General features: G+C 40.0%; 2 protein-coding genes and 1 long non-coding RNA gene across 5 annotated transcripts in view; 2 read left to right on the forward strand and 1 right to left on the reverse strand.

Annotated features, from left to right (window-relative positions):
• zgc:154046 (Carnitine O-acetyltransferase-like) lies at positions 1 to 9,881 on the forward strand. 2 transcript variants are annotated; one of them, XM_004072531.5, is made up of 14 exons: positions 1 to 225; positions 2,220 to 2,489; positions 3,988 to 4,106; positions 5,300 to 5,353; positions 5,452 to 5,617; positions 5,714 to 5,888; positions 5,985 to 6,163; positions 6,256 to 6,356; positions 6,430 to 6,549; positions 6,627 to 6,749; positions 6,824 to 6,959; positions 8,999 to 9,061; positions 9,137 to 9,274; positions 9,373 to 9,881. In XM_004072531.5, exons 1-14 carry the CDS (start codon positions 199 to 201, stop codon positions 9,586 to 9,588), a joined length of 1,887 nt encoding a protein of 628 aa, XP_004072579.1. In that variant the 5' UTR covers positions 1 to 198; the 3' UTR covers positions 9,589 to 9,881. The 2 variants fall into 2 exon arrangements, with proteins under 2 accessions (XP_004072579.1, XP_011477719.1); XM_011479417.4 differs by having other exon boundaries at positions 6 to 225; positions 2,223 to 2,489.
• The window catches only part of adamts13 (ADAM metallopeptidase with thrombospondin type 1 motif, 13), a 19,156-nt gene continuing 6,366 nt past the window's right edge, over positions 9,764 to 22,553 (reverse strand). For both annotated transcript variants that reach the window (XM_020706117.3, XM_020706118.2), the window contains 18 exons: positions 20,097 to 20,223; positions 19,864 to 20,012; positions 17,621 to 17,741; positions 17,463 to 17,543; positions 17,208 to 17,386; positions 16,925 to 17,084; positions 15,546 to 15,675; positions 15,299 to 15,478; positions 13,266 to 13,464; positions 13,080 to 13,182; positions 12,851 to 12,980; positions 12,577 to 12,753; positions 12,296 to 12,500; positions 11,809 to 12,085; positions 11,587 to 11,730; positions 11,327 to 11,506; positions 10,289 to 10,464; positions 9,764 to 10,203 (listed from right to left, as the gene is read on the reverse strand). In XM_020706117.3, coding sequence (XP_020561776.1) covers positions 10,048 to 10,203; positions 10,289 to 10,464; positions 11,327 to 11,506; positions 11,587 to 11,730; positions 11,809 to 12,085; positions 12,296 to 12,500; positions 12,577 to 12,753; positions 12,851 to 12,980; positions 13,080 to 13,182; positions 13,266 to 13,464; positions 15,299 to 15,478; positions 15,546 to 15,675; positions 16,925 to 17,084; positions 17,208 to 17,386; positions 17,463 to 17,543; positions 17,621 to 17,741; positions 19,864 to 20,012; positions 20,097 to 20,223 — 2,874 coding nt within the window. In that variant the 3' untranslated portion in view covers positions 9,764 to 10,047. The remainder of the gene's footprint in view (positions 10,204 to 10,288; positions 10,465 to 11,326; positions 11,507 to 11,586; positions 11,731 to 11,808; positions 12,086 to 12,295; positions 12,501 to 12,576; positions 12,754 to 12,850; positions 12,981 to 13,079; positions 13,183 to 13,265; positions 13,465 to 15,298; positions 15,479 to 15,545; positions 15,676 to 16,924; positions 17,085 to 17,207; positions 17,387 to 17,462; positions 17,544 to 17,620; positions 17,742 to 19,863; positions 20,013 to 20,096; positions 20,224 to 22,553) is intronic.
• LOC144994562 (uncharacterized) lies at positions 16,485 to 22,116 on the forward strand. Its single transcript, XR_013658123.1, has 4 exons — positions 16,485 to 16,623; positions 17,232 to 17,291; positions 20,811 to 20,896; positions 21,979 to 22,116. It is a non-coding gene; the product is annotated as an uncharacterized LOC144994562 (long non-coding RNA).

Genomic DNA, 22,553 nt, shown 5'->3' on the forward strand with positions numbered 1-22,553 from the left:
TCGCGCGCGTGCGCTTCAGTGTTTACAGACACACGCATTTCCCAAGCTTCCAAGCTTGACGCTTGTTTTTGCTCCGCGGGGCCGAGGGGGGGCGGACAGCTGAGGATTCACCGTGTCCTTGAGATATGACAACCCGAGGGTTTCCCATCTTTCTTCCCCGGACAGTTGAAGACTACTTGGGCGCGCCTTTTTGACAAGATGCTGGGTTTTTTCGTCAGAGCGGCGGTAAGTTTCAGGCCTTTCATGTCTTTGAGCAGCCCACCCACCCCGCCGGTATGCTTGCTGTTTGTGGGTGGGGCGATGTCGGACAACAACATTTAAAGGTCAACGTGTAGAATTCGCGTTTTTCAGACGTATGTTGTGGTAAAAAATGCGTGATTCCTAATTTTCCTAATCCAGATTTTTTTTTAGGGGCATCGTAGCTGCGTCTTTGTTTTACGCAATGTTAGCTTGATCAAGCTGATAGCATTAGTAAGTGTCCTTACTGCAGCTAATGCTGCATTAAGTGAACTGCAAAATGCATGCATACAGAAGCCGTTGTTAATATGACCAACTTTGACATTTTTGACGCAGTGGCATGAAGAGGTTATCGGCAATTAAACAAATTTAAAAAGAGGTACTGGTAATAGTTTTATTTTGGAAAGGCCGACCGGAAACGTTACTGTATTTTTCAATCAACTGAACAGACCTGAATGTTTCATAACTGAAAACCTACGTAGGCCTCCTAATATATGATATACGTAAACTTGGCCTTATTTAAATTCATCTTTACATTTATTTAAAGTACATAAATATTAAACAGATAGTGATTTAATTAAAAAACCTAAACATATGTAGGAACTACAAGTTTTGGGTTCAAATGTAAGTCTGTTTAAAAAAAACTGCCTTAAAGGTTCAGCTGTGTGAGCCTCCTATTTATAGACCAACACAAGTTACACCAGTGGCCATGAACAAATAGTGCAACAGGTCTATTAAGGTGCTTTGGTGTCAGTTTTCAAACCCCACATCATATCAACAAAAGAGAATATGTGCTTTAGTAAATAATATATAAAGCTGTTGACAAAGGTCTACTTCTTATTTCAAATAATTAAAAACAAAACAAAATCCAGGTACAATTTTCCTCATAAAAAAAAAGAAGATTTCTGGTTCCTGTCACTGCAATCGCCACAAATCTCAGTTTAAAACCAAACCATATACCACTGAATGGAATTGTGGTGAAGGTAAATTGTGGCATCTGTACTGCATACAGATGTTGAACTTGTCAAACACGTGTGGTACTACATCCAAGGATTCATAATTTATTGTTTTATTACATGACACCAGGTGAAGAATAATCTAAATTAGAGGGTTTTCTTCATTGTTACTTGGTTATTAGTTTATAAATAATAGATTTTTCTGATTTTTGTTGTTGTTTTGTAATACACAAATCATATAATAAACCCGAAACAAAACTGTGACGCAAAGTGAACCAGATCAATAAATCAATAAATCGATTTCTATTTCTTCGATTCAATCAGAGGCGAGTTGTTAATCCAATACTATTTAAAAAATTGTTTCAGAATGATATAAATCGGTCACATTGATATTGGAAAATACCATTTAGATCGAGGCACGCTACATTTATTTTACTATAACTAAAAAAACAACCAAGTGCATCACAGCAGACAGCACAGACGTAATGACATCAAAAAATGAACAATCCATCATTCCAGTCCAACGTGTGGAAACACAAAGACATGTGACCATACAGTGTGCTAGAATGTTCTAATAATGTTCAGTTTGTATTATTTTGATGGAGGGGAAAAAACAGCAGTGGGCTGAACCACAGGAAACTAAAATGTGAATGGATTCATTCTTATTTACTTGTTTTTTTTGGACACATTTTTAATTTACACTTAATTATCTTGCAAGAAATACAAGGAATCTGGAAAACTTCCACAGCACAGTGTCCATGTATGTATCTCTGAGTCACACTGGATGAACGTTTGGCTAAAGATGTCGTGGATCACTTTTATGTCAGTGAATTGTTCAAAATGAACCACTATCAACTATGAACCGTAGCATCAACCACAAATCTTGATATGAACGGAATTGTTAAAATGAATTGTTCCAACCCTATTATATAACTACAGTAAAGCAGATGTTTCGTGCTAATTGTCTTGTGTTTCTTATCTGTTCTGCCTTTAAGATCCACTGTTTTGTCCTTCCGTGTCTTTTAGCAGCGGCCTAGCGTTGTAAATCCATGCCGCTTGCTCAGAGCTGTAACACAGATCCCAGAGCGGTCCTATGTGCATCAGGAGGGTTTACCCAAGCTGCCCGTGCCACCCCTGAAGCAGACATGTGAGCGCTACCTCGCCATTCTGGAACCTATTGTGAGTAAGGAAGAGCTAGAACACACCCGACAATTAGTACAGGAGTTCCTCAAGGGTGGAGTGGGTGAAAGACTTCAGAAGGAACTGGAGAGGCGTGCACGAAAGACCGACAACTGGGTAGGTATTCAGATTCATTCATGGTTTTTTTTTGACTTAAAAGCAAAGGGAAACAGAACGACTCTGGGGGATGTTTGAGCATATCACCAAAATGTCAAGTCGTATATCCCAAAACATCTTGACAGTATTTATTGAAGGAAAAACATAAAACAAAATGCAAAGGGATTGTGTTAGCATTATAACTCTTCTATGGTATCAGTAGCTCCAATGCTAAAATGAAAACTAAAGAACTACATCTTTCACTCTATAGAATTGGTTTGTTAAAGGTTTGTTCATAAGTAACATTAAAGTAGGACATAATTATGATCATATAAAGATCCACTCCGATGAAAATTGTGTTTTTGTTGTTTTTACCATGTTTTTTAAGCATTTTTCCCACAACGTGAGCACATAAGTTGACAATTAAGCTGAATACTGCATTTCTGAGTTTTCCTTTATTTAAACTGTTGTAAATCAGGAGCAGACAAAAAAAATACTGTTCAACAAAAGATCGTATTTGTGACGTGGTAAATGGGCGGGCCACAAGATTTCTCCTTTGCTCCCTTCTGATGCATCCACTTGTAGACGCCTAAATCCATGTACGTCTTTGTTTTCCTCGTCTGAGCTGGCATCTGTTTTAAAACTGCATCGCGTGATAGCTCCAGTATTGCTGGTCATTTTCATCGCACCAGTAATGCTAGGGTTGGGACTGTGAGGAGTTGTAAGCTAGAGAGTGTAAACAGCTCTCAGTCATGATCTGTCAGTCATGGATGACGGCGCTCTGCAACATTAGTCCCGCCCACAACTCCGTGGCAAAATTTCTAATTAACTACTGCCGCTCAGCAAAAACTATTTTCTATTTAGGAAACGACCCAGGTTTATTTTAATTTGCCTAAAAATGGCACAATCATGATCAACACTTTAACAATATACCAAAAGATTATTAGAGTGGGACTTTAAATGGTAGCAAGAAAATAATGTCTCTCTTCCTAAATACCTTACCACAAAGTGAAGATATTTTGTCAAGCATGGCGGTAGAGAGGTCATGATTTGAGATTGTTTAGTATACACAGAACCTGAACATAGTTCATGACTGGAAAAATCCTTTGTGCCGGACCAAGCCAGCTTCATTTGTTCCCATCACATTTCAATGAGTTCCTCTGTATCATCGCTGTGGTGTTTTGACATTATTTTAAGAGTATTCTTTTAAGGAAACTACAAGGTAGATTTATAGGATGACGTGGCTTTTAGGATGATCTCATAGCCACGCCGGGGGCGTGCAGTGTAACGAGACACAGAAAAGCATGTAAGAAACATTTTCAGCTATGTTCAAATAAATTTTCTAACTAGGAATTGGACTCTTTATTTTTATTTTTTTCTGTTTGATATGACAGTCGTTGCTTTATATTTGTCTGCAGCTCATTCATTGCGTTATTCCTACTTTTGATACTCTTTAACTTGTTTTGTCATGACAGTACATACCATGATCTTTTTATCACACTAGCGTTTGTTCCTGTAGTTATCAGAGTGGTGGATGCAGTCGGCATATCTGGACTGCCGCATGCCATTAGCAGTTTACACGAGCCCCGGAGTGGTCCTTCCTCGGTTGCACTTTCAAGATCGACAAGGCCAGATGAGGTGAGAAACCAGAGCAAGAACCATGAAAGAGCAGTCACTCCGTCTAAACGACACACATTACAAAGTACATTAGCTTGAGCCATTCGAAAGAAGAGCTTGTTCTGCGATTGCACACCCTTCATCTTTGTGTTACAAGAATACATTTGAAGAATCATGTTTTGATTTAGTCTTTCACAAATGCAGTCATATAAGTGTTTCCTGTTTTTCTTAAGGTACAGTGAAAGCACACTCCTATATACAGTTTCAATTCGTGCCTGCCAAAGTCTCCAATTCCAAAGCTGACGGTGTTATTTAAAGCTCTTTGGACGCTCTACCATTGCTCAGCTGTTTTTAACTGCTGTGACACACAAGGCATGCTGCGAACTTAGTAGTCCCATGAAGACATAACACAGTGTTGTACTGTGTTTTTTTATGTGTTACTAACAACACTGGGTGTTAGCGTAGTCACAGTAAAGTTTGTGTTAGCGGTATCAGACGTGTTTTTTACATGTTCCAAACAAGGTTGAGTGTTATTGTGAACATGCTAATGCAGCTAACGTGTAACGGACTGCTTCTTTTTTTTGTTTGTTTAAATGTTACCTTCAATATTGGGAGTTAGCATTGTCACAGTAATGTCTTTTTTAGCTGTTTCAGTCGGTTTTTTACATGTTGCTAACAAGGTTGGGTTTTATTGTGAATACGCTAAAGTGACTAACGTGTTGCAGTGTCGGACTATGTTTTTGTTTATATTTTACTAACAAGCTTGGGAGTTAGCATAGTCACAGTAACATTTGTTTTCAGTCTGTCTTTTTTTGGGACTACGCTAATGTAGCTAACATGTAGTGGGTTACAAACAAGTTATAGAATTACTGTGATGGCAGTAAATAAATTCTGACAGATGGATTTATTTCTGACTCTTGTTTTGCTCGATGCGCCTTATATATCCCATACGCTTAAAAGTAGGCCATTCATTAGCATTGCGCAATTTAACCTCCTAAATTTCACAAACCTCCATTTAAATGTGGATGTATTTAAATTGTTGTTGTTTATTGTATTTTAGATACTGTGTTTATGTTGTACGGCAACCTTGAGGGCTCAGAAAAGCATCTTATAAATGAATGAATGTGTTTTCTACATTTTGTTTGGATTATAGCTGTGATGTCAAAATAGAATCCATCATGTAAGCTTTTTTTTTTTTTTTTTACTTCTTGCAGATTTGCAGCCAAACTGATTGCAGGAGTTTTGGACTTCAAAAGAATGATCGACACGTGAGTTTGCTTCGCATTAATACAAACTCTGTGCTACTCAAAATGTCCATTTTCAGTTTTGTTTCTTTAATTTGAAAACACCTATGATTGTGCCTCAGTGAAACGCTGCCAGTAGAGTATTTGAGTGGGAAGTCTCTCTGCATGGACCAGTATTATCAGATCCTTTCTTCCTGCCGAATCCCTGGACCAAAGAGAGACACTGTTGTAAATCATGCTGTAGGGAAGACACCTCCCACTCACATTGCAGTGGTCCACAACTTTCAGGTTCGCTGCAAGGCTGCACTTTTTTGCACTTCTTAATTTTACAAACCCCACAGGTGGCAGAAGAAACGCATGAATGTCTTCTTTTTTTTTCTGCAGTTTTTTGTCTTGGATGTGTACAACAGCGATGGCACGCCACTAACGGTGGATCAGATATACATGCAGCTGGAGAAGATCTGGAATTCCTCTCTGCAGACTAATAAGGAACCCATCGGCATCCTTACATCTCAGCACCGGAACACCTGGGGAAAAGCTTATAACAACCTAATAAAGGGTGAGCAGCAAACTCATTGCATTTTTTTTGAAAAGTAGATTTAAAAAAAAAAAGAAGTTTTTTTTCTGTTGGATTTAATGTTTTTTTTCCCCCCAGATAAGACAAATAAGGAGTCGGTCCGTGCCATCCAGAAAAGTATCTTTGCAGTATGTTTGGACGCTCCGCTGCCTCGAGTGTCAGACGAGCTGTATCTCAGCCGTGTGACTGCTCAGATGCTCCACGGAGGGGGGGCCCGCTGGAACAGCGGCAATCGCTGGTTTGATAAGACGTTGCAGGTCTGTTTGTGACACCTCAGGTGACATATGAACTATTTAGCAGGACTCTGATACTGTGGGAGAACTTGAATATACTTCAAAATGATCCTCAGTTCATTGTTGGGGAAGACGGTTCATGTGGACTGGTTTATGAACATGCTCCCGCTGAGGGTCCACCCATTGTGTTTCTCATCGATCACGTTGTTAAATACATGTAAGTTTTGATCAAATTTAGACAAGTGCTTTCTTTGCTTTAAAATTGAAATGGTTTCACATTTTTTCAACAGGCAGAACATACAAATGGTCCGCTCTCCCATGGTTCCGTTGCCCATGCCTCAGAAACTGCGATTCAACATCACACCAGAAATTAAGAGAGACATTGAGAATGCTAAACAGAACATGAACATGTGTGTAAAATGAAGTGTACTGATCATATTTAGCTTTTAATGACATTTTTCTAAACACCTTATTTTTGCTTTATTAGAATGGTTCATGACTTGGATGTGAAAGTGCTCAGATTTCCTCATTTTGGTAAAAAATTACCAAAGCAATATAAGCTAAGTCCAGATGGCTTTGTGCAAATGGCTCTACAGCTGGCATACTTCAGGTAAGAAGCCTTCTCTTGCTGTAAAATGTGTTCACCAAAGTGTAAACGTCATCTCTCTTGTCTTTGATTTGAAGGATGTACAATTGCTGCTGCTCCACCTATGAAAGTGCATCGCTCAGAATGTTTAAATATGGACGAACAGATGCCATCCGTTCCACCACAGCAGACTCGCTTCAGTTTGTCAAGGCGATGCAAGACTCTACAAAGCAGGTAGGGAGAGGCCACTTTAGCTGAATCCCAGTTTGAGCCCTTTGGCCGTACTCCATCACTGAGCGTTGCCTCTCAACAGCACTGTCTCCAACATTTTTACTGGGTTGGCCAAGGTTTGGTGGCTGTGGTTTGGTAAACCATAAAGAAATTAAAATGATCATAATATATTTGATGTCTTGTTTTTTTAAATTTTTAAATTCTTTTTTCTCAGATACTACTTTACATGTCAATTTGATTGTTCTGAACCCAGAAAGCTTCTCAGCAGGTTCAAAAAATGCATGAATGAATGGATTATATTAAAAATAACCTTTGGATATTTACTTTTTGTTCTAGAAACACTGCAAACATTAATATACAAATCTGCTTTAGAACAGAAGTATTTCTGTGTCTTGAAGTTGAGTCATAGCATATGGACTGAAAGGTTTCTCTTCTTGAAACGTTTCACCACTCATCCAAGTAGCTTCATCATCAGTCGACAGGCATACATGTCAAAAAACCTATAAACGCCATTAGTTTTCATTACATAAAAACATTTTTATTGCGTAAGCTCCACAATACAAGAGAAAAACTGCAAGACAACATTGAATCAGGTAATCAGTATTTGTCTCTTTGAGAATATCAAGGCTTTTGGACTTAACCAACCACAAACCAGAGTTTTCCCTTGTTGTGGCTGGAGAGGCGGCCTTTAAAATGAATGATGTGGCAATACACCCCTGACCCAGCCCCTGTACTGACTCTTAAACTACGTTCACTGCTGGCATTTAGCCCATGGTGTTCACACTGGACAAGCAGGGAGGGGCTCCTTCTTTTTCTGCTATTTACTAGCGCATGTCTGCCACCTACAGTTGGAAGAGGCTTGGTTTGAAATTTCAAAGTGGTGCAAAACGGTTCGTTTTATTGCTAGTATCCTTGCAATGGCGGATATGGATTACCATCATGTCAAGAGAGTGGTCTTGGTTTAATTTTATTTTAATTAAACAAAGGCAGACGTTGTCAAACTTGTTGCAAAGTCTGGTTCACCAGATAAACCATATCCATATTTCACTGCCAAATCTAAGTCCCTGATTGGTCTGACTTGGTTTAATTGGCATTGCGGATTGAATGGCCATGCGTTTTGTACATAGAGTCTAAAAACGGTTGTTGAAACTCGCGTAGCTACAAATGAATGCAATAGTTTTGAGCGTGTACCTTTATATAGACTTATCATTAAAAGTGGCCTCTTACACGCTGTCGAGGGTGACGTGGAGGTAGCTTTACTATGTAGGTTCGGTAGCGGCAGAAATGTAAAGATACAAGTCAGCATTCAGTACCATGATAATTAATGAGATTGGTGAATATATTTTTTCATTCATTCAGATTCTTAACCCGGTTTTTCCCATTCGGGGGTCACATCCCGGCCACTCATGGGCCAAGGCAGGGGACATCCTGGATAGGTCGCCAGTCTGTTGCAGGGCCACACTAATCACACACCCATGCAGACTCACATTAGGGGCAATTTATGGTAACCAATTAACCTATGGAGCATGTTTTTGGACAATTGGAGAAAGCCGGAGTCCCCGGATAAAACCCACGCATGCACTGGGAGAACATGCAAACTCCACACAGAGAGGTCCCCCATTTGTGTTCTGTTTCAGGTCCCCACCCGAGGGGCCTTCTTGCTGTGAGGCAGCGTGCAGCCCTAGTAAATATACTGAACATATAAAACAAGCCTTTAAAAGTTCGGCACAAACAGTGCAACAAAAATTCAAACGTGTCATCTTTATTGCCACCAGCAGTAAATGCATGACTACATGAGCAAACTCTTCGGATTGCTTACAATTTTTTTGGCATCCAAAACATTATAGTTGTTAATTCAATGTTTAGCTTTGGTTGCTGAATACTTTTTAAAATCTTTTGATGTGTCTTAGCCTGAGGCAATACAGAAACCCAAAGGGGTGGGGCTAAAGGGTAGAACTGAGGTTCAGCAGAAAGCCTTTGAGTCAGTATATTTTCCTTGACATGTATTACGGTTCACTGAGCTGCAAATGTCTGCCCTACAGAAAGAAGAGAAGGTTGCAATGCTGGAGAAAGCTGTCCAAACACACAAGGAAAACACATACAATGTGAGATCCAGATTTTTCTAGCAATGGAAAAGAATAAAACAATTCAAAATGTAACATACTTCCGTTTGTCTTCAGGCTATTCATGGACAGGCCATAGACAGACACCTTCTTGGGTTGAGGATGCAGAGTATTACTGACCTGACCTCTATGCCCGAGATATTCATGGATACCTCCTATGCTGTGGCTAATCATTTTAATCTCTCCACCAGCCAGGTATGTTTGTGTTTAAGAAAACCAACAATCTGCTATTACAGTTATCAGTTTGAATCATCCATATCAATATTTGCTTTTCCCCTCATCTCTACATCCAGGTTGGCTCCAAAACAGACTGTGTTATGTGCTTTGGCCCAGTGGTGCCAGATGGCTATGGAGTGTGTTACAATCCCATGGATGAGCACATAAACATTGCCATCACAGCCTTCAACAGCTGCGAGGAGACAAATGCTGCCAACTTTGCCCAGGCTGTAGAGGATTCACTGTTGGACATGAGAGCTCTCCTGGAAGACGCAGCCGTGACCAGACAGTGATCCCACACAGCAGTCTGGCTTGCCGGGCAGTGACGGGAACTGAAACGGAATCGAGTCATTGCCAGAGCTGTTGGCAGAATGCCTCACTGGCATAAACGTGCAATGTGCTAAGAAGAAACCTGCTTCCAGGGAACCTGCTGGAGGGAAGTTTAGAGTGTCAGGGCAAAAAGAATAATTTAAGAGAATGAAATATTTTAATATTTTGTGGGAACATTTGTGTTATGTTACAGATGCTTCTTTCCTTCTTTAATACACAAGATGTTTGTAGTAAAGCGTTAGCTTTACTCTGTGGATGTTGAGTGTCTGCTTTTTCATAGGTCAAAACAATGACAACATACTTTATGAACAGCATTTAAATGAAACAAACAGGTTCCTTTTACACCACAGAGGTTGGTTATTCTAACAAAAAATGTAAGTATTGCAAACAAATATTACATGAAGACACTGAAATGTGTAGACTCAAAAGTGCACGAATGAATATTTCGCTCTGAAAGCTCCTTTGGAATGAAGGTAGTCACCATGAAATTCCACCTCGGCCATGTTTCCAGAGGAGCGCCACGTGAACAGCTGCGAGCCTTTGAACACGTTGGTTTTCAACACATCCGTGTCCCGTATCTGCACCAGAAACACAGGTATGATGATGGATTATCACGCTTTTCCTTACTTAGTGCGCGGCGGACTGCAAGGTGATTATGCATACCATAATGTAGGACGTTTTGGAGTTGGTGGCGTTGAGTTCTAATCCTATATGCAAGGCTTGAATTCTGATCTTCACTAGTGGCGGGGCGCTGATGAGCACTCGGCAGGTGTGGTTGTTGCTTTGCGTCGTTGGGTTCTCAAAGGTGCCACTCTGAGAAAACAGCTGAATGTCACAGCCTGTGGAAAAGATAAGATACTCTTTAACTAAATAAAACACTATCTGTGTAGAACTCAAAAATGAAAGCACTTTCCAAAAGAAAAACCCAAAAGTTTTTCAAACTTCTATAGATTCTGATTTTTCTACACTGACACCGCATGTTTCTTATCTAGGGGTATTACCATTCATTTTAACAACAATTCTATTCGTAGCATAATTGATGGTTGACGATCCTATTCGTAGTTGATTTTAGTTCGTTTTGAATGATCCCATTCACTGATTGACATCCCTGAAATGGATCCAGCCAAAACTTGGCTGAAGATGTTTATACCAGTGTGACTCAGAGATAGCTACCTGGGTACTGAACAGTGCAGGTAAGGTTTTCCAGATTCCTTGTCTTTCTTTCAAGATAATCAAGTATAAATAAATATGTGTCCAAGCAAACAAGTACGGTAAACACGTATTAATAACAACTAGTTTCATAAAGTTCAGCCCATTGTTGTTTTTTCACATCAAAATAATACAAAATAGAAAATTATTGGAACATTCTAGCACACTGTATGGTCACATACATCAAATTCAGTGTTTCCACACATTGGACTGAATTGATTGATCATTATTTGCTGTCATAACATATGTATTGTCCACTGTTATGCACTTGGAGGTTTTTACATAATAATAAAATAAACCCACTGGTGCCTCAATCCAAATGGTATTTTCCATGATCAATTATAATTGATTCATTTTGTTTTGAAATGATTTTATGATCGTATTGGTCGATTTGATTAATGATTTGCCTCAGACAGATTGATCAGGTTGGAACATTGGAATATAAATTGATTCATCGACTAAGTTGACTGATCGTTACACCCCTATTCCTACCCTGATGGTGGCTCCTCTTCACATTCTTCTGTGAGCTGTAGGTGAACACAACGCCATCTCCAGGAGTGAACAAAGTTTGCCGAACAAGCAAGACATTGGTTCTTGTTGTCAGTTCACTGCCTGTTATCTGCTCACACTTCCTCACAAAAGCTAGCCGGTCAAAAAAAGCCAAAGACTCCTCTGCAAGAAAAAACATGCTGGAGTTACTGTCTTCTGCCTGTAAGAGAGAGGAATTGGTATAGTTTTTAAACAAAACCTACTTCTCCTGCAATTTAAAGAGCTTGATACCACTTTAATGTGGACGACTTCGTCAAGGGGTCGACCTATGGAGAGTGTGCAGCGACCGGTCACATTCCTCAAGTCCACTGTTCCTGATTCTTGCAGAAGTAGTTGTCCACATGCATCTACAAAAGGTAAAGTGTTCTTGACAGAGTCACACTTTAAGATCTTAAAGACTATGAAAGAATCATATGGGCACTAACTAGATGCAGGTGTTGGTTGGGTGACTGTTGGGGCCTCAGTTGGAGGTAGATGACCCCGTGGAGTAGAAATGTGGATCAGAGCAGGAGTTGGGTGAGGTCCCCCTGTGATTTCTGTGGTTTCAGAAGTTGCATCTCCGCACACGCCCGTGTAGCAGCCCTGGATGGTGATTGGTTTGGGCATGTGCATGCACAGCAGGGGGCTGAGGGGGGCTGGCTTTGACGGACCCATGCAGGACACTGCTCTGGACTGGATGCCATATCCACAAGGAACTGAACACTGAATGGTGACGATAAAATGTTTTTAGGTGGAGATTTTACAGAAATTGGATTTTTAACAAAGAAGCGCATTTTTGCAGAAGATTATGATGATTTAACTACAACTGCTTTTTTTTAAATTGTCCTGTGATAGTCTTTATAACAATTTTTTTTTAATTCTGTGAATTCCCATTTTAGAGGAACTATTATAATCCCGTCCTGTGAACATCACCTGGCTCCAAGGCTTCACCTCCCACCTGATGGTGCAGACTTGCACCAGACAGGGCACCATTGCTGCAGGTTTGATAGCTGCCTTGCACCTTTCCTCCAGCACCACGTTCTCCTTGCCATGAATATACTGAACGCAAGACACATTTCTCTGAGCTACACCCAGGTCACAGGACGCAGAGCAAGGGGACGTACTGAGCACCTTCCACCTGGATGAGCAAAACTAACGATTAGGTGGTTCTGCCTTTAAGAAAACACTGGTGTGGTGGTTTGTGGGTCATTTACTTAGCAGGGCAGCTGTGAGTGTTACATGCAACCACTGATGGGGGTTTGGGCAAGTCGCTGCAGTTGGAATCTTCCACCACCTCCCCCTCTTCCTCTCTCGCTCCAGCACAGTACAGCACCCTATTGGCTACTCCTCCTCCACATGTAACACTGCAAACTCCTTGCTTATAGCGCCACCTAGTTGTTTAACATGAAGAAACAGCTGAAATGTGCAAATGTGTTACGGCACTACAGTATATATGTAGCTTAAATACATGATGTCACGATGTCTCACTTTGGAGGACAAGGCTGTGTGCCACATATCTCAGCCTGGGGCTCAGGTTTGGTAGAAGCTTCACAGTTAGAGTCAAGGACCCCCAGTTTGGTCTGGTGATCCACACAAGAAGAAAATATCTGCCGGGTTCCTGCATTGCAAGAGTGTTAAGCTTTAAAATACTGTACACAAGAAAAAACATCTATTGTTTTTAGGGGAAAACCAGTTTTTAAAATAACTTAAAACTCACCATTGCCACAGGTCTGAGAACACTGGCTGATAACAGGGCTCCACACATACACAGGAGCCTGTCTGGAGCGTGGCATCAAAGCAGACTTCAAAAAGTGCCCTTCCTGGTCACAAGAGAGACACCATTTCCAAAGGCTTTTTGACAGTAGAAGCATTTAGGAGATATTTTTACCACTTTCTACCTCACCTCCCCCTTTGAGTCCCAGCCGATAGGACAAACGTCAACCACACATGCCACAGAATCAGACGGTTTGACCTGTTTAGCACAGAGACTTTCATGTAATTCAACATCTACACCGTCCTCTGCCCGGACGCATGACACAACACGTTTTGCTTGGCCTGGCCCGCACACCGCAGAACAGTTTGCTGCCTCTGACACACGCCATCTGCAAAGAAAGTAAAGGGGGTTCTAAGATAGTGAAATAAAAAAATTAATGAAAAAAATTGAAACAGTACTAGTGGTTGCTCGGAGCTGATTAAACGTAACGGCAGGCTTATTAATCTTAACAAGGTCTCTTTCAAGACTCTCCTTGTTCATTTTTCTCCTATAATTCTCTAAAAATACATTTTTGTTAAAAATAAATGATAAATCTTTCAATTTTGCATAATAGAAGAAGTGAAAAGTAACAACAAAAGGAGACACTGACCTTTCACCAGGTTAGACAAGTAAAGAAAAAATAAATATATGAAAAACATCATCTCGTATTTTCGATTGTTAACAAAACAACATCTGAACTCAGCAGAGCACTATTACATTTTTAAGACCACGGCAATAAACAGTCTTTGTACGTTTGAGAACTAAAGCTCATTTGAACATCTTCTAATCCAGTCAGGTGTTTTTTTCCACATCAGCATTCATTTTAGAACTAAGAAATTAATTTTGAAAGAATGAAAAGAGAACAAAGCATTATCAAACCAATGGGAGGAGTAACTGCTCCGCAATGGTGGAGCTGGAATATTTTATAGAGGGGGTGGGAGGGGGCAGAAGACCTTGGTAGGGTGGCAAATAAGGACAGCAGAGTGCAAGGCCATTACAAATGACAGGATCAACAATACATATTTCAAACCATTTTATTACTGAAGCAAATAGTTTAAGGAGCTCAAGATTTGCAAAGCTTGTATTGATGATTTGTAAATCTTTGTCAATAATTGTACTAATATTGACTCAAAAATTGTGTGTGTGTGTGTGTGGGGGGGGGGGGGGTGTCAAAGCTTCTTACTTGCCCCGCCCTGTAGCGTTTCCCACTAAAAATGGGGCTCCTTCTCCTGCTGAACCCTTTGGTAGTCTCTACACTCAATGCTGCATTTGACAATCGTATTCGTATAAGTCATTTAAAATGATGTACGAATGATACAGACCAGCCACAGTTCGATTCAAAATTTAATGTGAACGTTCAAGTTATGAGCTTTGGAATTTGGGGTTTAAGACAAACATAACAAGAGTTCTGACACATATGTGATACTCCTTAAAATAAAGGTTTTCAAATGGTTTTGGAGAGTTTCACCTGTTTCTTAAAATTCATTTTTCAGAACGTTTGAACCGTGTCTTTGCTTTTTTGAGGGATTTATTCGTTTGCATCAAATTTTTTGAATGTTGATCTTTGTAAAAACTGCTTAATCTCAATTGTGATCTTCTTCTTTCTCTTTCGGCTTTTCCCATCAGGGGTCGCCACAGCGAATCATCCTTTTCCACCTCACTCTATCATGGACATCTTCTACCCTAACATTAGCCAACTTCATGTCCTCTGTTAAGACATCCAGAGGACAATCTGTTAAGACATCCAAGACATCCAGAGGCTTAATCTCAATTGTGATATGTGTAGTAAAAACACTCAAAATGTTGTTATTTGACAGTCTAGGGTTTATTTTTGAATTATTACATAACATAATGAAAACATGTCAATTAAAAAAATGGTTTTACCAAAAATATGGTTGTAAGGCATGGTCACAAAAAACTGTTTAAAGATAAATTATTGAAAGTTGTAAAAAGAAAATGCAAAAACCCTGGATTACTAAGGGTTAAACCACTTTAAACCTCTCCATTTAAACTACTTGTTCATCCAGAATCTATTTTCCAACTATTTATTTTTAAACTGATTTACTTGTTTTTTATGTTTCTGTAGACGAATCTTTTATATTTTGGGATAATTGGAGTGTATGTGTTATTGAAACACTTGGATCTGACCTCCTACTGTTGGTTAGGTGGTACATGAACTTTACCTGGCAGGACAGTTTTGTAGGCTGCACTTTTCAGTGGTGGAAGGGGCGTTATCAGCGGAGCACTCAGAGTCTGAAACTTTTACCACATCTGATCCTTGTTTCTGAACACATCGCACGGGACGCACTCGCACTCCTCCGCCACAGGAGGCGCTACAAGTCCCAAACTTTCCTGCCATCCATCTGCAGAAAAGTAAACATTTTACTCCTATTTGGACTAGCAAACAGCAGATCTGAGGTTGTAATTCACCTTGGGGGACAGAATGAGAGCTGACAAGTTGTGGGGAGGGGAGCAGCTGGAAGAGGGGCGGAACAGTCGTCTTCTTTTAAGCGGCTGTTGGTATTTTCATCTACACAGATGTGTATGTGCTTCTGTACACCTGTAAAGATGATTAAAAAAAGAGGGAAAATATACAGTAGAGTTGTAGTCTTAGAAAAAAATTTACAAAAAATTCAAAGGTTGTTATAACAATTGGTGGAAAGATAGATGAAATAAAGAATAAAGCTAGACTTTTGCTTTGTAGCCTTTGTAATAGATAGAAAAAATTGGTTAGATATTGATTCATCATGGATATATTTCATTGGCAAAGACAGAGGTCAAAGGTTTCCTGTAGGTTTTCATCAGGTTTGCACTAGAGCTGCTATTTTGATCCATTTACCCATGCAGATCTTCTCAAGGGTTGTGATGTTTTGAGGCTGTTGCAAGGCAACATGCACTTTCTCCTCCATCCACAGATTACTGTATCTATTGGATTGAGGTCCAGAGACTGGCAAGGCCACTCCAGAACCTTGAACCTTTTAGGTAACCACCCCGTTCCTGTTATATTTGGGATATTTGTCATGCTATAGAAGTTCCAGCCACGTTTCACCCTCAATGGTCTCACTGATGGAAGGAAGTTTTTGCCAAAAATTTCTCCATGCATGGCCCCATTCATCCTTTGACATGTCCCTTTTGCAGGAAAGCAGCTCCAAAGCATAATGCTTCGCTGCCGTCATGGTGGGCCGCTCAACATTCTTCGCCATCCAAATACGGCGAGCGGCATTTCTACCAAAGTGTTCCATTTTGATCTCATCTGACCACATGACCTTTTCCCAATCCTCCTCTGAATCATCCAGATGGTCTCTGGTAACCTCTAGACAGACCTAGACACGTCCTGGCTTAAGCGGGAGGACCTTTGGAGCTCTGAAGGATTTAAATCCATCATGGAACAGACTATAGTAACCTTTGTTACTGTGGTACCTGCTCTCTTCAGGTCACTGACCAGTTCCCCCGTGTAGTTCTGGGCTTTTTCCTCAAGATTCTCTAGATCAGTTGTACACTCCACCAGGTGAGGTTTGACATAGAGCTTCCAGAAATCATACAATGTGGTTTCCTGTGTTCTTTGTTTACATTACAGTTGAAGTGCATCTATGATGAACATTACAGACCTCTCATCCTTTTATGGCAGACAACAGAACCAGTGACTGATAAATACTTTGTTGCCCTCTGTAGGCTAAAACCCATTCCTAAATTTTGTATTACCATATTTATTGTCTCATTTGAAAACTTTTACTTCCTAAAATCTATTGTAGCACATTGAAACTATCCATTATAGATGGAAATAAAATACTGTATCCAACATTACTTACCTGCTCCACAGGTCACCGAGCAGGGTGTTGTGAAACGGACCCATTGTCCACTTGGTTTGAAGCTTGTTAGAGGCTTACTATTTTTATTTGGCTCATAAAACTGATAGCTAACATTTGGATTCGTTCTTTCACCATATTCTTTTCCATATTTGCGATAGATCTGAAATAACGAAAAAGATAATGCATAATTTAAGGTTCACACTTAGGTTCTTTTTTTGAGAGAAAGTTGATGTTTTGGATCATGAGTCCTCAGTTTTTTATGACTTTTTTTTAAACTCCTGACCTGTACTTTTATTTCTCGTTGCAGCGGTCCAGGCACCAGCACCTCCTCCATCTCAGGTAGAAGGTCAGGTGTCAGGTGGAGAAGGTACTTTAGATGGTTTTCCAAAAGGGAGGGATGTGTTATGTTCAGGGCCATGCTGCCTTTTCCAGACACAATGTACTGATCTCCAATCATTACAGCTGTGGGTACAAAACACGTGAGTGGTTAAAGACGTTCTTCATGACTCAAAAATGTGGTTGCAGCATGATTACTCACCCGTATGGGTGAAAAGAGGTGCCCTGTTGACAATATGAACCTGTGTGGCATTCACTGGCAGAGTCAGAAAGGTGCTGTACTCTGAAACATCAACATTTTTAACCATTTGAAGCAATTATGTTAGTCTATCTGTTGTAAGAAGGAGTTCATCAACTTACCTTTAGCCTGACCACCAGTGTAGAAACCAGATATCAAACTGCAGGTTGATCCGTCTCCACCACACACTCCGCACACATCGTGCACCTTCCCAGAATGCAGCACACCATCACACCCAAACAGCTGTGCAGAAATCAGGCGACTAAGTCAGGAGCCAAATGGGACTCCAAACATTTGTAATGTACAATGAAACAAATACATATTTGAAGACCCTGTGATTTTGCAAGTTCTCCCACTTAGAAATCATGGAGGGGTCTGACATTGTCTACCTTGAGAGACAAAACCAAAAGAAATTGCATGATTTTTATAAAATAAAGGCTTGCGCACACTGCAGGAGGGATTTTGTCCCATTTATCCACACAGATCTTCTCTAGGTCAGTCAGGTTTTATGGCTTTTGCTGAGAAACACAAAGTTTGAGCTCTCTCCAAAGATTTTCTATTGGGTTGAGGTCTGAAGACTGGCTTTGCCACTCCAGTACCTTGATATGGTTCTTATGAAGCCACTCCTTGGTTATCCTGGCGCTGTGCTTCGGGTCATTGTCATGTTAAAAAGACCCAGCAATGACCCATCTTCAATGCTCTAACTGAAGGACAGAAGTTCTTCTCCAAAATCTTGCAACACATCGCCCTGGTCATCCTCTCCTTAATACAGTGTAGTCGTTCTTTCCCATGTGCAGAGAAACACCCCCATAGCATGATGCTACCACCCCCTGTTTCATGGTAGGGATGGTGTTCTTGGGATGGTACTCATCATCCTTCTTCCTCCAAACACAGCAAATAGAATTAGAACCAAAAAGTTCTATTTTGGTCTCATCTGACCACATGACTTTCTCCCATGACTCCTCTGGATCATCCAAATGTTCACTGGCAAACGTACGACAGGCCTGGATGTTCTGGTTTAGGAATCTGCCGCGCCGTGCATGATTTCAAACCATGACATCTTAGTTTATTACCAACAGTAACCTTGGAAACAATGGTTCAGGTTCTATTCAGGTCATTGACCACATGGGGGGTCATTGACCCCCCATGTAGTTCTGGGCTGAGTCCTTGCCCTTCTTAGAATCACTGAGACCGCACGAGGTGAGATCTTGCATGGAGCCCTAGTCTGAGGGAGATTGACATTCATGTTTAGCTTCTTCCATTTTCTAACAATGCTCCAATTGGGGATCTTTTTTCACCAAGCTGCTTGGCAACCTCCCCATAGCCGTTCCCAGCCTTGAGGAGGTCTACAATTTTGTCTCAGGTGTCTATGGACAGCTCTTTAGCCTTGCCCATTTTAGTAGTTGGAGTCTTACTGATTTTATGAGGTGGACGGGTGTCTTTATGCAGATAACAACCTCAAGTATTTCTAATTTAGGATAATAAAAGGGGAATGGAGGTGGACTATTTAAAGCCAGACGAAAGGCCGCAGTGCATCTTTATTGCAGTGCGCTGACACAAATAAATCATAAAAAGTTTATTAATCAATCACAATGTTTATTTCGCCTCCGTCATGTCCGTGGTCCACGTCCAGCCCGCCACAACGCAATGTAAGCCTTACGCAGGAGTTTTATTTCCAGTTACCGGTAATTTATGCAACGATGTCACAATAAAAAGCCGGGGAACTGAAAACAGATCTGGGTTTCAAAATAAAAACTTTGCTGTACTTTAAAAATATAACTTTAATATTTTTGGTGCCCTGCTCACGTGATTGTTATTGTTGCACTTGTCCTGCATACTTGTTCTATATGTTCTGTACAATAGAGTATAGAAAAAAAGAGCGCAGATAACACCACCATGGATGAGGAAAGTCTAATTGAGGAGGTTTAGAAACTTGACTTCATCTACAGCACTAAACACGTATTTTACAAGGACACAGTTAGGAAGCAGAGGGCATGAGATTTGATCATTTAAGTGTTGGATGAGCGAGGAGAGCAGGATGAACTACTTGACACAGGGATGACCGGACAAACCACTCCTCCCTGATCCAGGGGGGAGTGGGGGCAGACCAAAGACGCAACGAAGTCGATGTAAATTAACACAACGGAGACACCGCAGTGTAAATTTGGGGTAACAGGTCTTTGAGGGTCAGATCTAGCTGATAAACAGGTATTCAAATACTTATTTGCAGCAGTAGCAAACAAATAAATTATTTAAAAAAAAGATGAAATGTGATTTCCAGAATGCCAGATTGTCTCTACATGATTTCTGAGTGGGAGACTTGCAAAATCACAGGGTGTTAGAAATACTAGTTTGCCTTCTTTACCATGCATTTTCCTTGTACACAAGCAGCCGTGGTGCCATAAGAAGATGGGTTGTCAAACTCACAGCGAGTCCCATCAATGAACTGAACGCCGCGACTCACTATGAAGTTTTCACCATTGGACTGGCACATGTATCTGCACTGCTCATCTCCTAATTGTGATCAAAAGAAGAACAACATGTTAGAGAAAGTGGTTTTGGTTTCTGACAATGAAGGAAGGAATTTTTGGTGCCTACCTTTAACAAAACCAAGAGCAGGGATCCAGGTGTAGAAAGAGGCAGTGTTTGGCAGCAGGTAAAGGGGCAGCATATCTGTTTGGGAACACTGTTCTGCCATGAAATCCAATTGGGTTCGCACACAAGGCTGCATTACATGTGATGACATTGAGAAAGTATTAGAAACAACAACTTTGCCCCACACACTGTTAAAGCTGTTTAAACTCATACATCACACTTTTAAAGTTTAGCTGGCAAAAGGACAAAATACATCATTTTTGAGTTCACTATTTTTCACTATATTAAATAAATGTGTACAATTAAATAAATATATTAACTATATTAAATAGATATATAGGTTGAATAAAAATATTAACTGTATTAAATAAATAGAATAAAAACTCTAAAAGACATGTAAAAAATCAGTATCTAATTGTTTTTGAGACTAACCTCTACAGTAGCCCACATTTTACAAGTCTGGTACTGTTACATTTTTTGCAGTTTTGCTGTTTTACCTGCCTAGAAATTGAAATGACACTTATTATTATAGCTCAGTTGGCTGGGTGTTGGACTGATGTGCAGGAAACCAGGGTTTGCTTCCCAGAGGGTGTTAATGAGCTTCATCCAGTGTGGGTCCATGGGCAAGACTCTTCACACTACTACCTTACTATACAAGGGACCCAAGTCTGTGTATTTTATCCCAGCCTGGATAAAATACACAGTTTCTTTCCTCAGGTAGGACATCCGGCATAAAACTCTCTGCCAAAACCACCAGTCAAAGCTGATTCGCTGTGGCGACCTCTGTAGGGATATGCCGAAAGGTAAATAACAGTATTTTTTATATCCAAACTCATATTTAGTGAAACTTTTTAGTCACAGTCCCATACAGCCATGCACACACACATTCACACACCGATGGTGGCTACACTGCAGAACACTAAAGCCAACCTAAAAGGTTGCCCAAGGAAACTTCAGAACTCGGGTGGGCAAAGCAGAGCTGAACCAGAAATCTTCTGATCAGAGGTCAAAGGCTCTTAGCTCTGCACCGCACCTATCAGCAGATGATTACATGCATGACTTGGTAAACATGACTCAGTAGAATATTATTCTAATGCAAAAGCTTTAGTTTAGAAAAAAAGGAACAAAGGTTTATTCCTATTTATTTTCTAACTGTGGATAACAATAGACATGACCACAGGCTAAGAAGGATTTTCAGGTTTTAGCAGACATTTAAGCCATGTATAAGAGACTTAGTCAAAATCCTTATGGTTTACAAAAATTAAAAATCACAAAAAACAAATAAAAATAAACATCAAAGTTTCATGTAAAAGTCTACATTTTTAATATGGCACAATAGATCCCTTAAAAGTTTTTGAAATGTACATAATCTTGTTATTTCCTTTCAACAAATTGTTGATAAAGTTAGTACTTCAGAATAATAAGAAGTACTTTGTACCAAAAGTAGTTTGCCCTTTTTTAATACCCATTTCTTAAAATGTGATGACGTATGCATTCCTTATTTTAACAAAAACTCATAATGAAAATTAAGTAAAACATAAACTGCTCTAATGAACATTTTCCTTTAAATAACAAACATGTTTATTCTTTTTTTTAAACCTGCAAGTTCCATCACTTTGCTCAAAAATAGATTTTGGACGTAATTAACAATAAAAAAATCTCCTATTGCAGATTTGGTTTTTTGATTTCTTCCCAAAAAAGTGGCAGCTCTGTTTGGGGATGCTGCACTGATATTTCCTAAAAATCTTGCTGTGGTGTGCAGACAATTATTTTTTCTAAAATAGATGTACATGTTAAACACAGACGATTCAATATTTGACTGACAGGTTTTGTAAAGAATCTGTCTTTATTAACTTGATTTTTATCCACTTTCTTACTTTTTCAGTGTCATTTGAGAGAGCACACGGGATCATCTCTTTCCAAGACAAAATGGAGTTTGACACATCCTTTAACTCCATCCATGCTTCACAGCTCCAACTGACAAGCCTGAGCTTTATTAAAATGAGCTGTGGAAGCTGTCAGTTCTCTTATTTAAACTTTATATTTTGCTGACCATATTTGAAAGCCAGAGTTGCCGGAGAAAATCCACACATGCATGAGGAGAACATGCAACATGCTGGGATTCAAACCAGAACCTTTCTTGCTGTGAGGCGAGAGTCCTTCCCACCACCCCACTGTGCAGCTCCTCTTCTATATATGTTTGTATATGTTTATATATGTCTTCTATAAGTATGTTAATTACTCTTAACACCTTTCTTAAAAAGTAATGTTTGCCATTGTTTTTAAAGGGGCCAAAGCATCAGAGTTTTAGAATTTCCTCAACCTCTCTTCCCTGCTGGGGTGCTAAAGTAAATGTAGCTGCCCCTCCCACGCACAATTTGTCACTAATTTATCTGAAAGACAATGTTGAACCGTTGAAGAGTCCACAAAGAGCCATTTTGGTAATAAGTGAGTTTGGTA

The sequence above is a fragment of the Oryzias latipes genome, chromosome 9 (genome assembly GCF_053564925.1).
Source record: "Oryzias latipes strain Hd-rR chromosome 9, Olatipes_Hd-rR_3.1".
NCBI classification, from domain to species: domain Eukaryota; kingdom Metazoa; phylum Chordata; class Actinopteri; order Beloniformes; family Adrianichthyidae; genus Oryzias; species Oryzias latipes.

Excerpts from the sequence above, each read along its gene's own strand:
- zgc:154046 (XM_004072531.5), top strand. The coding sequence starts at position 199 with ATGCTGGGTTTTTTCGTCAGAGCGGCG. Across the intron at positions 2,490-3,987 it reads CACGAAAGACCGACAACTGG|TTATCAGAGTGGTGGATGCA; the intron begins GTAGGTATTCAG and ends TTGTTCCTGTAG. Across the intron at positions 4,107-5,299 it reads GATCGACAAGGCCAGATGAG|ATTTGCAGCCAAACTGATTG; the intron begins GTGAGAAACCAG and ends TACTTCTTGCAG.